Genomic DNA, 13,448 nt, shown 5'->3' with positions numbered 1-13,448 from the left:
CCCCCTCCTTTTTTAATTTTCTCCTTAAAGCTCTGGCTATTGCTTCCTACAGCCGAGTACTCCTGCCAATTTTTGCAGCTTTTTCTAGCATCTTGCTGTTGAATGTTTACCTCTGTCGTTTGAAAGACTCTTATGTTGAGGAGGAAGAGATCAGGCATGGTGCCAGCTGCCAAGTAAAGCAAGCTGAAAGTAGATTTCATTAAGCTTAGTTGATAGTGTGGGGAAGAAGGCAGTTCGGCCAGAAAGCTGGTGTCATAAGGGGCTGTTGCTTTAAATAACTGCGAAGTAGCCTGGTGGTGAGCAATGCTTTTATCTTGGTGCCAGGTAATGTTTGGGGTGGAGAGCTTGTGGAGCAGGAGAAGGGGGAAGGACAAGCCTACCTACAGCTTACCCAGGCTTAAATTGCTCCTGGAACGATGAGTTCACCCTCCCCTCATGCGAAGGGGAGAGCTTATCGCAGGGCTATAAAGGCGAGGATGACGTTTCTCTGACGGTGTCTGCGATGGAGGATGAGTGCTGCTCGGTCAGATCTGCGGTCCTGATAGGACTTGGCCTTGGATGAGAGGGATGAGTGCAATCATTACTTTTTTTTTTGTCTGCACTGTGCCATTGATGAGAGCAGAGCTAGCGTGCAGGCGTCTGGTTTCAGAGCGCTGCTCTGAGGCCAGGTACAGCCCTCGCATCCGTCCGTAGCGCGGTGCCGAGACACAATGGCTTTTGTGTGCAGCGCCGGCCTTTCATCCCAGATGAATTGCATCATGTCCATAATACCGCCTCAGCCTGTGTATGCAGTTAGTTTATTTTCCCTTTAAACTTGTACCAGCCTGTTTGATAACCACTAGAAATCCCCTGTTCCTTACTATTTCAATACACTGAGGTACGTGATATTCAAAGCATTACATCTTAACCTTTTTTTTTTTTTTAAACTTGAAACACAGTATATTAAACATTCTTCTTGCGTGCCTGAAGACCCAGGTGTGCTGATCTGGTAGGAAACTGTTGGAAAGTCAGCTGACAGCATCTTTCATGTCAAAGGAGGAGAGGGCTTGATCTCCTCATGCCTTGTTGCTGATGATGGGTGTTGGAAGGGTGCCAGGGGAGCACTACTGGCTCCTCTGGCTATGGCTGAAGGCACAGCTAGCACTGCAAGCACCGTATCATGTAGATAAAAGCAAAGACTCAGCCACTGTCTGACCAAGGCCAGGGTTTGTATTTCACTTCCCTAAAGAGTCTTTAGATATGGATTCTGCTGTGGTTTAGGAGAGCCTATCCTTTCCTTGAGAATTCCAGCTCTGAAGCCTGCTTTTTGCTCTTTTTGTATGTGAAGCAATCAAAATGAAAAGTAATTTCTCTGACTCAGCTTTTTCTGTGCATGTGGCTTGTGTGGTGGTCACCTGGGCTTTCTATAGGTGTGGGAAGGGGGTGTGATGGATTATTGCTCGGGTACTTTGAACAGTTCTTGTGTGACTGCATTCTCTGAAGACTTCTCTGCAAGACTGTGCAAGCTCTTTAAAAATCAAATCCTTCGTCCTTTCATAGTTCTCTGGCAGAACTTACTCAGCTGTTGCAGAATGCCTGCAGCCTTTAATCTGTTAGTAATTGCACCCTTCGTTTCTCAGTCCTCTTACAGCATTCAGGTAAAACAGTTCACTGGTTGTTTGCTGAATTGCTCTTTAATTCTGTCATAAAACAAAAAAAGTGATCTTTTCTGGAAAAAAAAAACCTCTTAGTTTATCACACTGGCAGAGTGAGTCCAGCTGTTAAACAACCTCCAATCAGCTAGCCATGGCTAGCCTGTCAGAAACCCCCTTCTACACAGGGATAGACAATGTTTAACTTCCAGATAAAATTCTGTACTGTTTCCTTTCCTTCCCTTTCCAGTGGCTTCTGTGAAACAGTTTCTCTTCATTATTAAAAACCCCAACTGAATCCTAAGGAAAATTCAGTGTTGGTTGGATATTAGGTTAAAACATTGTCGAAATGGATTGCTGATACCGGCAAGACCCAGGACCATTTGTGGGTGTACCCGTGAAGCCTTTGGCAGGCTGCAGGGTGAGCGGTGCGGGTTCCTGGGGAGGGGGGCCTCCGGCCGTGCCACGGCAGATGCGCTGGTTGCGCAAGGTGCTCTCTGGATGAAGTGAACCAATGCTGGCAAAACTCTGGGCACTCAATTTCCCTTTGCTTAAAGATGATGCAAAACTTTGGACTTTCAGAAAGAGGGGAAGAAAACTGGGGAATCTGAAACGTTGGAGCTTGTGTGCAGCATACTGGCTTTTTCCTTGTTCTGAAATAATGTGCCTACTTACCATGTTTTATACCTTTTCTTAAAAATGCCTTCAAAACTATTGCCTTCCTCAAATGCTACCACCAAACTATGCTGTAGCTAGGTCTGCTCCCAAAGGGGAAACTGTCCCATGGCGGTTTTACAGCCTGTTCTTGGTAAACAGTGATAGAGACGCTAGAGGGGTTTGGCTTTTGCTGTCTGAGAAAATAAAGATCTATAGAATTTTCCCTGGGTTACACTGAGGCCTTTAAACTGAAATGAAAGGGTCCTTCATGACTCAACTGAAGCTGAGTTTGGTTGGTTTAAAGCAAGTTTCAACAATGCAAAACAGTTTCAATGCCTGAAGAAGCCAAGAAACCGATTTTAAGTGAGACTGAAGGAGCTGACTTGGAGCTGGAGTTGTTGAGTTGGTTTCCATGACATGCAAAGCTGTCAAACAGCTGGAAGTTAATTATTCACTGCAAAAAGCTTTGCCAGGGCCTCACAAGAGTCGGAAAAACATACACGGCTTTTGTCAGCATCACCTCGGAGTATTGCACAGAGAAAATGTTAAATCTTCGATTGAATTAATGTTCTCTGTTAGGCGGGGTACTGAAGTCAGTGGTAGAGGAGGGGAAGGTGTGCAGAGGTGGCAAGTTTCATAACTGAATTCTTTGCTTAAGTTTGGTAGGCAGATGATGTTTTCTGTTGGGTATTAGACCTCAAAATGGGCTGCGCCAGAAAGTAGCGTGCAGTTGTGCAGCTGGCATTGTGGTTAGCAGTCTGAGCCAGTCTGGTTTTCTTGGTTATGAAACTCAAGTGGTGAATAAGAAACATGGCATTACAATACAGATTCCTTAAATTCAAAGGCTGAAAAAGGTTTGCTTAAAACTAAACTTATTGTCTGGCGTTAATTAGCTGGGGAACCTAAATAGGGCCTTCATAACTTGAAGGGGTGGGGCTGACACAGCAGAGACTTAAATTACTGGAGGTGCTCTCTTTCCTCCCCTTTCCAGGTTGTGCTTGTTTTAATAAATGCACAATGCAAAAGCTACATCAAGATTAACACAGGGGCAAAGTTTTCTTTTTTCTAACATCTGGAAGTAAAGGCAAAGATCTGAAAGTGCAACAGCCAAGGTTGACTTCCAGCTGTTCGGAGCTGTGCGGAGGAGCAGTGTGCACAGAGCCCCGTTTCCTCCCCTTGAGCTGGCTGCCGCGCGTGGAGTGGTTTCAACTTGTAGGAGCCTGTGCTGGAACGTCCAGGAGGCAGGATTTTACCCTGGAGAACTCACTGCTGTAGTAACACCCTGCTCCCCTCGGGGGAAGATTTGCTTACCGAAGCTGTCTCAGGAGGGATGGCTGCTGTGAAGGCAGCAGTGGGTGAAGCTTAGGCAGTGCCCTGTGCTTGTTCTGATGTTCTCATGCAGTGAGTGGCTCGACTGCAAGGCTGGAGCTGCAGAACATTGGGGATAAATTTTAACTATGGTTAAGGTAGCACTCAACTTTCATCCCAGGTGAGGAAATCTGCTTGTTATGCTTACACGTATAGCTCGCAGCTGTGCTCTTGGAGGGCTGATGGGGCCCTCCTGTGCTCCCCAGTAGCACTTAAGCCTTCACTTAAGTCAAGACCATGGGCAAGCCCAGTGTTGTCACTGCAGGGTCTCTTGTGGGCAGGACTTCCCTGGAAGTCCATGTGCTGTGGCTGCAGTCTCTGGGCTTTTAAGTCTTGCTCTGCTGTGTTTATTCCATCTGGATTGCTAGTGTAGCTCTCTGCTAAAGTTTTATGTTCTGCTTCAGTATTGCAGAAGGGCTTTAACAGTAATGAGTTTTGGGGGCTGGGCAGAAAGCCTTCAGTTGTGTAGTCTCTAATTACTGCAAAACCCAGTGCATGAATCTCCTTGATTTTTTTTTGTGAACTCTAGACCACCTGGAAAGCTGTACTATAACTACCTGACAGGGTGGACAACTTCAACAGGTCCCAACAGAGAAGTGAGAAAGGAATGCTCATTACTGGATATTAATAGTATCTGTGGAAAACCAGTTCCCTTTTCATTTAAAAAAAAAAAAAAAAATCATTGTGACACCTAGAGAAACCTACTTGTGTTTGTAGAAGTTGTAACTGTACTTGTAATATGCCTGGGAAGGAGGTAGTTCTTCTGAGGTGCTAGGGCTTCTCATTCCTTCACTTGCATGGGGGAGGAAGGGGAAAAAATGAGGCAAGTCTGAAAATCCCACCTCTTGTGGGAATTAGCTTGCAGCTTTGTTCACCCAGAACACACCGTGACAGCCTTTCTGAGCTGCTGCTGTGGGGAGAGTGGTTCTGATGATAGCTGTGCAAGATGGAGACCATGGAGGCATCAATGCCATGCTCTAGCACGGATCTGCAATGCAGGTGTTGCCTTGGGGTGTGCCATGGAGTGCCACCACAGTTAGCAATGGCGCATAGGGGCCTACTTGTCCAGGACTTAGTCATATGCAGCGGCTCAAAGAGCAAACATTCTGGTTATCCTGTACATTGTGTATACTTAATCTGAATCAGGTAAGCAGTGCTTTGCCATACCTTGTTTTGAAGTAGGGGATTTGGATGGCCCCAAGATCTAATCCTTGCCTTGATGTGCTTTAATGCATGAACAGATTGTGATTTTTTTTTTTTTTTTAGCTAAGAATGACTGCTATTAAGGCATTGATTAGGTTACATTGCAGTCTGATAAATATTGCGGGGTGACTGTTTTCCAGGACCTACCATTTGCTTGGTTCAAAGTAGACTTATCCATAGCACTGGATTACAATAATGAATGTGAAAAAACAGGTGTTTACTGAGCAAAAGTTAGTGCTCCCAGTTTCATGCACCTCTTGCATGCTGCATTTCTCTACTGAGTTGCCAAACCTATAACTTCATGTTTACAGGGAGCAGACAGAAGTGTAACAGCAGAACAAGTGAAGTCTTTGCAGGGTAAGAGTTTAACGTAGGTATTTATATTGGTATAAATAGATGCAACTCCACTCTGCATCTAAGTAAACCTGATACAGGAAGGTAAAACTTTGATCCCAGTCATGCAGTCTCCTTGTGTGCCAAATGTGCTCATGTCCCAGCCCTTCCTCTGCCCCAACAAACCATTTAAGTTCTTGTGCTTCATCTGTGGCAACCCCTCTCTGTGAAACAGCATCCTTCAGACTTCGACCAGCATGCTGCCTTATGATTTGGGAGGTACCTTCTGCAAAACTCCACATCTACAGAGGCAGATTGTATTTGTCTAAAGACTTGGATGACTTTCCCTCTCCAATTTCACAGGAGATGAGAAAGGAGAGAGGCTGAGAAATGTTTAGTTAAACAGGTCCTGATTCTGTTTAGCACTGAGCCCGTTATTAGCTAAACAGGCAGCAGCTTAATCTCACCTTCTAATGTCCCTTAAAAACTGTTGCAGAAAGCTTGACCTGAATCTCAAAAGCTGACACCTAGGCAAGGAACTTGGATTTCTGTGAGGTTTTTGCCATGCACAACTAATTGACTCTCCTCTTGCTTTGCTGGGGTCTGGGGGGGAAGCTGGGAGTTCAGGGCACTGCTGTGCTTGAGGCACCACTGCAGGTGACCACTCAAATTGCTCATTTCCATTAAGATGCCCAAGCACTGTCAGGAGCCTCTGTGTAGGTTGGTGGTCTCCAGGCCACAGTAATGTGTTTCAGTACCTGCCATGGTGGGACCCACCCAGCAGCTCAGGAAGCATCGGGTGGGGGTGATCCTAGCTGATTTTATTCTAGAAGCACAGCAGTAGTCCTAAACATGGATTCTGGGCTTCTATCTTAGCTTCAGGCTAGTAGGGTATTATTGAATCTCTTCTTGGTGGGTGAAGGAGGCCTTGGTTGGGTGATGCCCCCATAATAGGCCCTGTGTGATGGTGCTGGAGTTGTGCTTAGTCCCTGTCTGAAAGGAGACTCTGAAGTGACTAAACTCCTGTGCTACCGATGGCCAGAAATGAGGTGCAGTTTCTGGATTCCTTTCCCCTGTTGTTGGCATTTGGTTAACTTCATGTGATGTCAGGTTAGCTCACTTGTAATTGCCTTTAGAAATTAATTGTTGGTCTGAAGAGTTTGCATTACAAAATATTGAAGGTGGATGCCGAATTATATTAGGGGGGCTCCCTCCAAGGGGGGGGGGAAGTAGTGCAGGTGCTGATGGAAACGACCACTCTTGCTTCTGCCCTTGATGCTCCAGTGTCAAAGCCACCGGCTGCCCACTCGCATGTGTTTATCTAAAGCAAAGCTGAAATTGCAAGAGAAATCTCTGGGGGTGGGCAGGAAAATGTCAAGAAAAGACTTAAAACGGTCATCTAATGACATTCTCGTGAACTGATTAGCCTGAAACTTAAATGGAAGATTTTTTTTTTCTTTTTCTTTAAGGGTAAAACTTGTTCACAACTGATGGTTTAGTAGCTGAAGTGGTTTTGCAGGCTGATGGTGACATTTCATTAACAGGAATCACTATGCTACATCTTGCATTGCGCATAACCACAAGCTATATTTGACTGGTGAGACGTGCAGCAGCAAAGGGGGCAAGAAGGCAGAACAAGCTGCTTACTTTTTTGGGAGGGGATGGGGGGTCAGGCTTTTTATTTTCTTGTTCTCACAGCCTGTTCTTCCATGCTTCATTCTATGCTTATGAAAGTAAGTCTCAGTTTCTGACTTGACCCATGCTTAATTCTTTACTTGCTTCTAACACCTGACTCCAGCTCATTTAATAACTGACATATAAGCCCTAGTTCATCATAAAGAACAGGAATTGCCATCTGGCTGATTTTTGTTTTTTTTATTCCCCCCTTCTCTCTGTGATGTACTTCTCATTACAAGGAGCTTTCTGAATAAAAGATGAGTTTAGTCACACAGAGGAGAGTTGCTAGACATCACACTTACCCATGTTGGATCAAAGGCATTATGTGAATAAGCTGGAGAACTAATAAGCACTTTCTCAAATGAGAACCTTTGTGGCTTAACACCAATTCTAGGGTATTTTTTTAAATAGCTGGAAGTTGGATAAGGTTTCTCTTAATGGAAGAAAAAACCCTGGTCTCCCCATTAAAAAGTGTTTGGCTGGGAGGTGAGCTAAAAATAGCACTTCTGTAATAGCCTGTATTCCTTCCCCATGCAGTATCTATTACGAATGTTGTGTAGCTGATGGTTTAGTGCAGTGACACTCCTGACCGGCTGGCCTTCAAATCCACTTTTATTTAGTTTAGAGAGAGGACAGTGACAACTTGCTCATCTCCCTTTCTCCTTTTTTTTTTTTTTTCCTCTTAAGAGCCTTTCTGTTACATTGGGACTCCCTGAAGTTCCTGCAAATAGTATCAAGTGTCCCCAAGCACTTGCCTGTCACCAAAATCAAAGCAGTTTTGTTCTGTACTTGGTGACCAGAGTTGCTTGAAATGTCTTCCTACCATAAAGGCCTTGGTTCCTTTGATGGCTTGTCATGATGTTCAACTGAGTAAATGAAGTCTGTTGTTAAAATTTGGATGGAGTTTGCTGTCTGCCACCAGCTGTTCTAAAAGCTGAACACACCTCAATATTTGTTTCCTCTGAATTTGCTTTAGAAACCCACAACAGCATTTATAGTTCACAACCAAATCTCACTCAATCACTTCTCAGTTGCTTCTGAAATGCAGAAGCAAAGGTTGATCTATGGCTCTGATTGCTCAGTGCCTCGGGAAGGACTCCACGATACTGACAAATTTAGAAAAGAGGTGTTAAGAAGTAGCAGCAGAGCAGGGAGGGAGGCAGATCCATTACAGGAGGGGTCCCTAAGCCATCAGCTGTGTACCTGGCATCTCTGAGCTCATGGCGATACCATGATCTCTAGTGACCTCACTCTGCATAGAATTTATTTTTAACTTCATATAGTTGAAAGGCATGTTAAGATGTAAATTGCTAAAGTGTTGAGTCTAAAATCATGACAACACATGTCCTATGTGGGAGTGAGGAGAGTTATGGCGAGGAATGAATTCTAAATATGGTTCACTTACGCAGCTCATAGGTAATTGGACATGTCTTTCAGCTGAATGAACACGTGGACATGACACTTATTCCATCAGCTCACGTTGAATCTGCAAATGTTAGTTAGAAACTTGCCAGTCTGTTTTTTAGCACTTGCGCTGGAACTTTAAGACAATGACTTTTATATAACACCAGGGAACTGAGCATGGATTCCTCTTCTCCTTTGCAGGTGCTGAAAGCATCGTTGCAATTATGATTGGCAACCTGAAAGGCATGGAGATCTTACACCGGATTGAGAGTGGCATGAAAGTCACTATGGTTATTGAAGTGGGGAAAAAGCATGGTCCTTGGATGAATCAATACTCCATCTTCTTCATCTCAGTGTCGTTCTTCATTGTCACAGCAGCAACCATGGGCTACTTTATTTTTTATTCTGCTCGGAGACTCAGGATTGCAAGGGCCCAGTCCAGGAAGCAGGTGAGTTTGTGTGACATTGCTTTTTCTTTTTTATACCCCTGAGTCTCCATGCTGTGGATCTGGAGGGCAAAAATACTGGTTGAGCACCAAAATTACTGAATTTGTCATTCTACAGGAAGGGGTGTGATCTTTAAAATGCTAAGAGGTATATCTTCAAAAAGCTTAAAACTTCCCAAAGAAACAGCAAAAAGTAAACTGGGGAAAGTGACTGATCGTGTTTAGCTAACTTTGTCTCCTACAAATTTTACTCCCTGAACTGCAGCGCAGCCGTAATGCTGATGTATTGGAGGCGGTGCGAGAGCTAAACTGCTTTTAGCTGACCCTCGCACCTCCCACATAGCACTGCCTGTGTGCTAGCTGTAAGGTGAGACACGACTGCAAATGTGCCTGTAAAAAGGTGCGTGGCTTCGGCTGCCTTTCTGTAGACCACAAGTTGGGAAAATGCTGCTTGTTGAAAGCTGCTTTCTGAGAACTGCAGTGGCAGCCTCAGTCAGGAGTTGGAAAAAATCACTGTTAAATTGTGTTCTTTCTAAACCCCAGGCAGACAGTTGCTAATGACTTAAGTTTCCAAGTAACTTCCGTGCAATAATCTGATCAGCTGATAGGACTAATGCTTACGGCTTTGTCGTCAGTCTGATCAGACCTGCCTTATACCTGCTACTTCAGGGCTTAAGCAAAAGCCTTAGAAGTGAGAATAAAGTCCTAGCATGACATCTGTCAAAGGTGATGGGCAGCAGCAGGAACAGGATCTGAGTGGCTCAGATGTGGTTACTTCAGCCTTGCCCTTACAGCTGCATTGCAAAGGAGACCATTGGTATTTGCAGTGCTTCTTGCAGGATCTGCCTGAACTCTGCGAGAAGAGTTGTTGGAGTCCTCTCCTACAGAGAGCAATAGCACAAGCGTCTCGCTCTGAGCTTGGCTAGAGTATGTGAATTATCTCTGGGTCAGTGGTTAGATAGTTAAGGAAGTGACAGACTTCTCTGCCGCTGCAGAAGACCTGCTCTACTGAGCTTCTCTGCTGTCCTGGAGATGTCAGGCCCCTTGAGCAAGGTCCTTCTGAAATAGCTGATGAAGCCAGAAGTTGGACACAGGTGTCAAAATTCAGGCCAGTTTTAGGCTTCTGTAACATTCTAGGACTGGTGGCTTTAAAACATTAACTTGCAGAACCATCGTTGTTCTTGGCAGGCAGAGACCAGCTAGGGTGGATGACAGCAATATTCCTGGAGTGGAATGCTGGGTTCAGGTATTGGCTGGAGGTGAACGCTGGCTTCTCTCTAGGAATCACAGAACCTAATTCAGTTCAGTTTGTGTTCTGAAATACTGTTTAAGTGTAATCTTGCAGATGTTGGTCAGCTAGGTGTATCCTTACTAAGATTAAAGATCTAACAGTGAGCTGAAACTGTATTTGTGCCTCGTCTAAGCTGTGTCTGCCTCAATGTCTGGCCTAGGCCTCCTCCAAGTGCTTTGCTTTTAGTCCATTTGCATGTTCTGGTGTTATGCCACACCTGGAAGTGGTGGAGGATACAGTAATGGAATAAGGATACAATAAAGGAATAGTTGAAAGAGCAGTATTGAAAGCTGTTACCTGTCTGAGATGTAGCATTGCCATTCCTGGGTGCCACAGGGAGTTGCCTCTGTAGTAGCTTTCATGAGGGGTGGCATGGGGCTCTAACTGGATGCTGTCTTCTTGCCAACATCTGTGGGCAGAGATGCACGCTGCCTCCTGCTGATGAATTTCTGCTTTCATTCCCTGCCATTTAGCCTAGTATGAGAACTTTGTTCAGTGCTAAACAAACCAGGGCAGGAAAAACTGTGTGCCCTAGAAGTGGGTCTGCAAAATACACTGTTTATCGAATCACATGAAAATTTTTTCTTCCTTTGAAGGTCTTTAATAGAGCAGTTGTGGAAGTCCAGCTCTCTTCTGAACTATTGGGCTTTCAACAAGCTACAAATGTTATTAATGCCTTGTGGTAGATGGTACTGGGAAAATCCAGTCTGCTTGGCTTGCACCTTCACAAACTATTTCTATCTTGGGCTCTGTGTGCATAAGATGTTTACTGTAGATTGAAAAATAACATTGACAAATGACATGCCAGTTCCACATGATTTCAGCTGAACTGAAATTAAGGAGCCTTAAAAAGTGCTTTATAAAGTATAAGAATAGAAGAAAGCTGCTCTATCGGGGGTAAAAATGTACTGGTTTGTAGAAGTGAAACTCAAGACAATCCAGCATTGTTTTCAATTGTTTTTACACCACGGCATCTAAAAACTGACCTCACAATGATTAGATAAGCAAAGAGTAATCAGAAAGTTCTTGTTAGTGAAGGTGAACTATTAAAAGGTGATGCTACAATGTTCCTTGTTAGCCAGCTGATTGGATTTTCAGTGTATATCCAAAGCTTGAGACTTCACTGCTTTGGCTCTGTGAAATACTGAATATTGGTCAAACAACGTAGCAGCTTGCATGCTACATGGGGAGCTTTTCTGTCATCATTCAGCCCTTTGGAAACTCGGATTGCCTGGACTTCAGTCTGTTATTTGGTGGAGTAAAGGAGTGTGTTTTGTCTCCTCTATTGCAGAGATGTCAAAGGGTTATATGGTTGTTTGGGGGTGTCTTTAGGCAACAGTCAAGGGTGTTGATAGAGGGAAAATTCCTAATACTTCACTTTCAGAAGTGAACTGCTGTTCTGAATGCAATTCCTTTACCCAGTGTTACTACTCTTCGTGATATCTGTCTGCTTTTTTTGACCTTCCCCGTGGGATTGTGTTGCTATTGTGTGAGGAGTCTCTTGAAGTGTCAGTCTACCACTTGAACCAAAATGAACACTTTTGAATTGCTCTGCAGGGTGCTGTGATGAGCTAATTGTGACCTGTGATGTTCTGCAGCTTGTCTCTTGTATGCTTAGGTTCCTGAATATTTGGCTTGTTCTTGTGGACTGAGCCACAGCCCCAGGAGAGCTCTTGTCCTGGACTGGAAAGGGGGATGAAGCTTGAGTCCCATTTGTTTACTAAGGGGTAGAACAGAAAAAGGGGAAACCATTTTCTAGATGCTTTGTTTCTTCTGCAAAGGCTTCTTGAAAGCAAGAGCCTGACTAGGTAGTGTTTCATTCATGCATGGGATTAGTAGTAACCCCTGCTTGAATGGGATGCTTGCAGGCATTACCATATTGGTAATATGTTTTCTTCCTTTTCTTTTGGCTTGAGAAAAATCTTCTGACTTCAGTGCTTTCTGAAGCAATCTCTTGTTTTATAGACAGTTGGGCTGTTGAGTACCTTTAAACTTTGCTGTTTGCCAGTACAGTTTCCGTATTTCTTGCTATGACTACTTGCTTCTTCTGTTGAAGGCACTTTTTCTGAATGGTTTGATCACATATAACCCAGGTTTTAAACAACTTCTCTGCAGACTTTTCTTGAAGGCAGCAGCTGTGTCTCACTCAGCTTGAGTAGGTATTGCATACAAGTCAGTCATGTAAAATGGTACAGGGGATTTCTTCAAAAAGTTGAATGACTGTTGAGAAGACCCAGTCATGTTGTCTTGCGGTCTGAGAGAAAACATAGGTTTAGTAGCACATCTGTCCTAACAGGGAGTTAAAACAGAGCAGCTTTTTCCTCATGGGCCAGCTAGCTAAACTGTTTACAACCTGCTAGTTCTCATCTGAATGCGTGTTTTCTTCTGGGCTTGAAATTGAAGTCCCTGCTTCTGCAATCTTTTACTGTATTGTGAGGTCTGTGAGCAAGAAGGTGGAAAAACAAGGCAAGCGTGGTAGGTGGCTTGCTACTTTTCTGGTCAGTGGAGTACTGCCAAATTCAATTCCTCAATATATTAACCTTTTTTAATAATGCAAAATGGCCAGTGATGTTATCTGTGGCCTGGTTTCTAATTTAAGCTCAAGTCTTCACTTCCATTGATTTCATAAAGATTAGAAGTTGCAGCAGAGAAATTAATTAATGGCTTTGGAGGAGGAGAGTTGTTCAACTTTCCACAATTCAAAACTATCTTCATGGAAGTAGCTACCTGTAGGGAAGAACTTCCTTAGCTTGGAGGAGAAAAGCAGGACTTGCTGACCTCCTCAGAGCCTGTGGTCTGCATTGCCATGACCGTGCTCACAGGGTGCTGGGAAGGCATCCTTCTGCAGAAGGGGTTGGATATAAAATCAGCAGCATTGGACTAGGCAACAGCAAACCCAATTTGCCCAGTTAGGTACCTCTCTACTTCAACATGCCACAGCCTGGATAGGAGCTGGGACCTGACCTGTTTTGTAATATCTTGATTCTTTCTTTTCCTGCATCAACTCAGCTATTTTTTTTTTCTAGAGTTGCTGGATTGGGGATTCTAGAATTTTAATGTCATTAACATTTAATGTTTGCTTGCAAACCTTGACTTCACAAAATGGTTTGACATTCTAAGCTTGAGTATCCAGGATCTCCTGGTCGGCTATTCGATAAACAGCTTCCTCTTGCAACCTTTCTCCATCCCCCCTGAGGGGTGTTCTGCTGTACTTATCAAAATCAATGTTAAAGGTGACTTTGCCATTGGTGCATTTCATGAAGAGCAATTAAACTTGTGCCCAGGCAAAACTTAAAATATTGTAAATTATTAACGACCCAGCCAGTTTGGTCCTGTCTAATGTGCTTGGCTTGATATTAGATGTGTAGATTAGATAATGAATGAGGGAGTACATTCCTAGAAAGTTGTTTTCAATTAGTAACAAGTAGCGGTGACAGA

At 44.0% G+C, this 13,448-nt stretch overlaps 1 protein-coding gene across 1 annotated transcript in view; it reads left to right on the top strand.

Moving 5' to 3' along the window:
* RNF128 (ring finger protein 128) overlaps nucleotides 1-13,448 on the top strand; it is a 40,138-nt gene that overhangs the window by 17,812 nt on the left and 8,878 nt on the right. The window contains exon 2 of the mRNA XM_035891957.1: nucleotides 8,475-8,722. Coding sequence (XP_035747850.1) covers nucleotides 8,475-8,722 — 248 coding nt within the window. The remainder of the gene's footprint in view (nucleotides 1-8,474; nucleotides 8,723-13,448) is intronic.

This window comes from Egretta garzetta, unplaced genomic scaffold (genome assembly GCF_000687185.1).
Source record: "Egretta garzetta isolate BGI_Z169 unplaced genomic scaffold, ASM68718v1 scaffold53, whole genome shotgun sequence".
Classification (NCBI taxonomy): Eukaryota; Metazoa; Chordata; class Aves; order Pelecaniformes; family Ardeidae; genus Egretta; species Egretta garzetta.
This window is presented reverse-complemented; position numbering and strand designations above follow the sequence as displayed.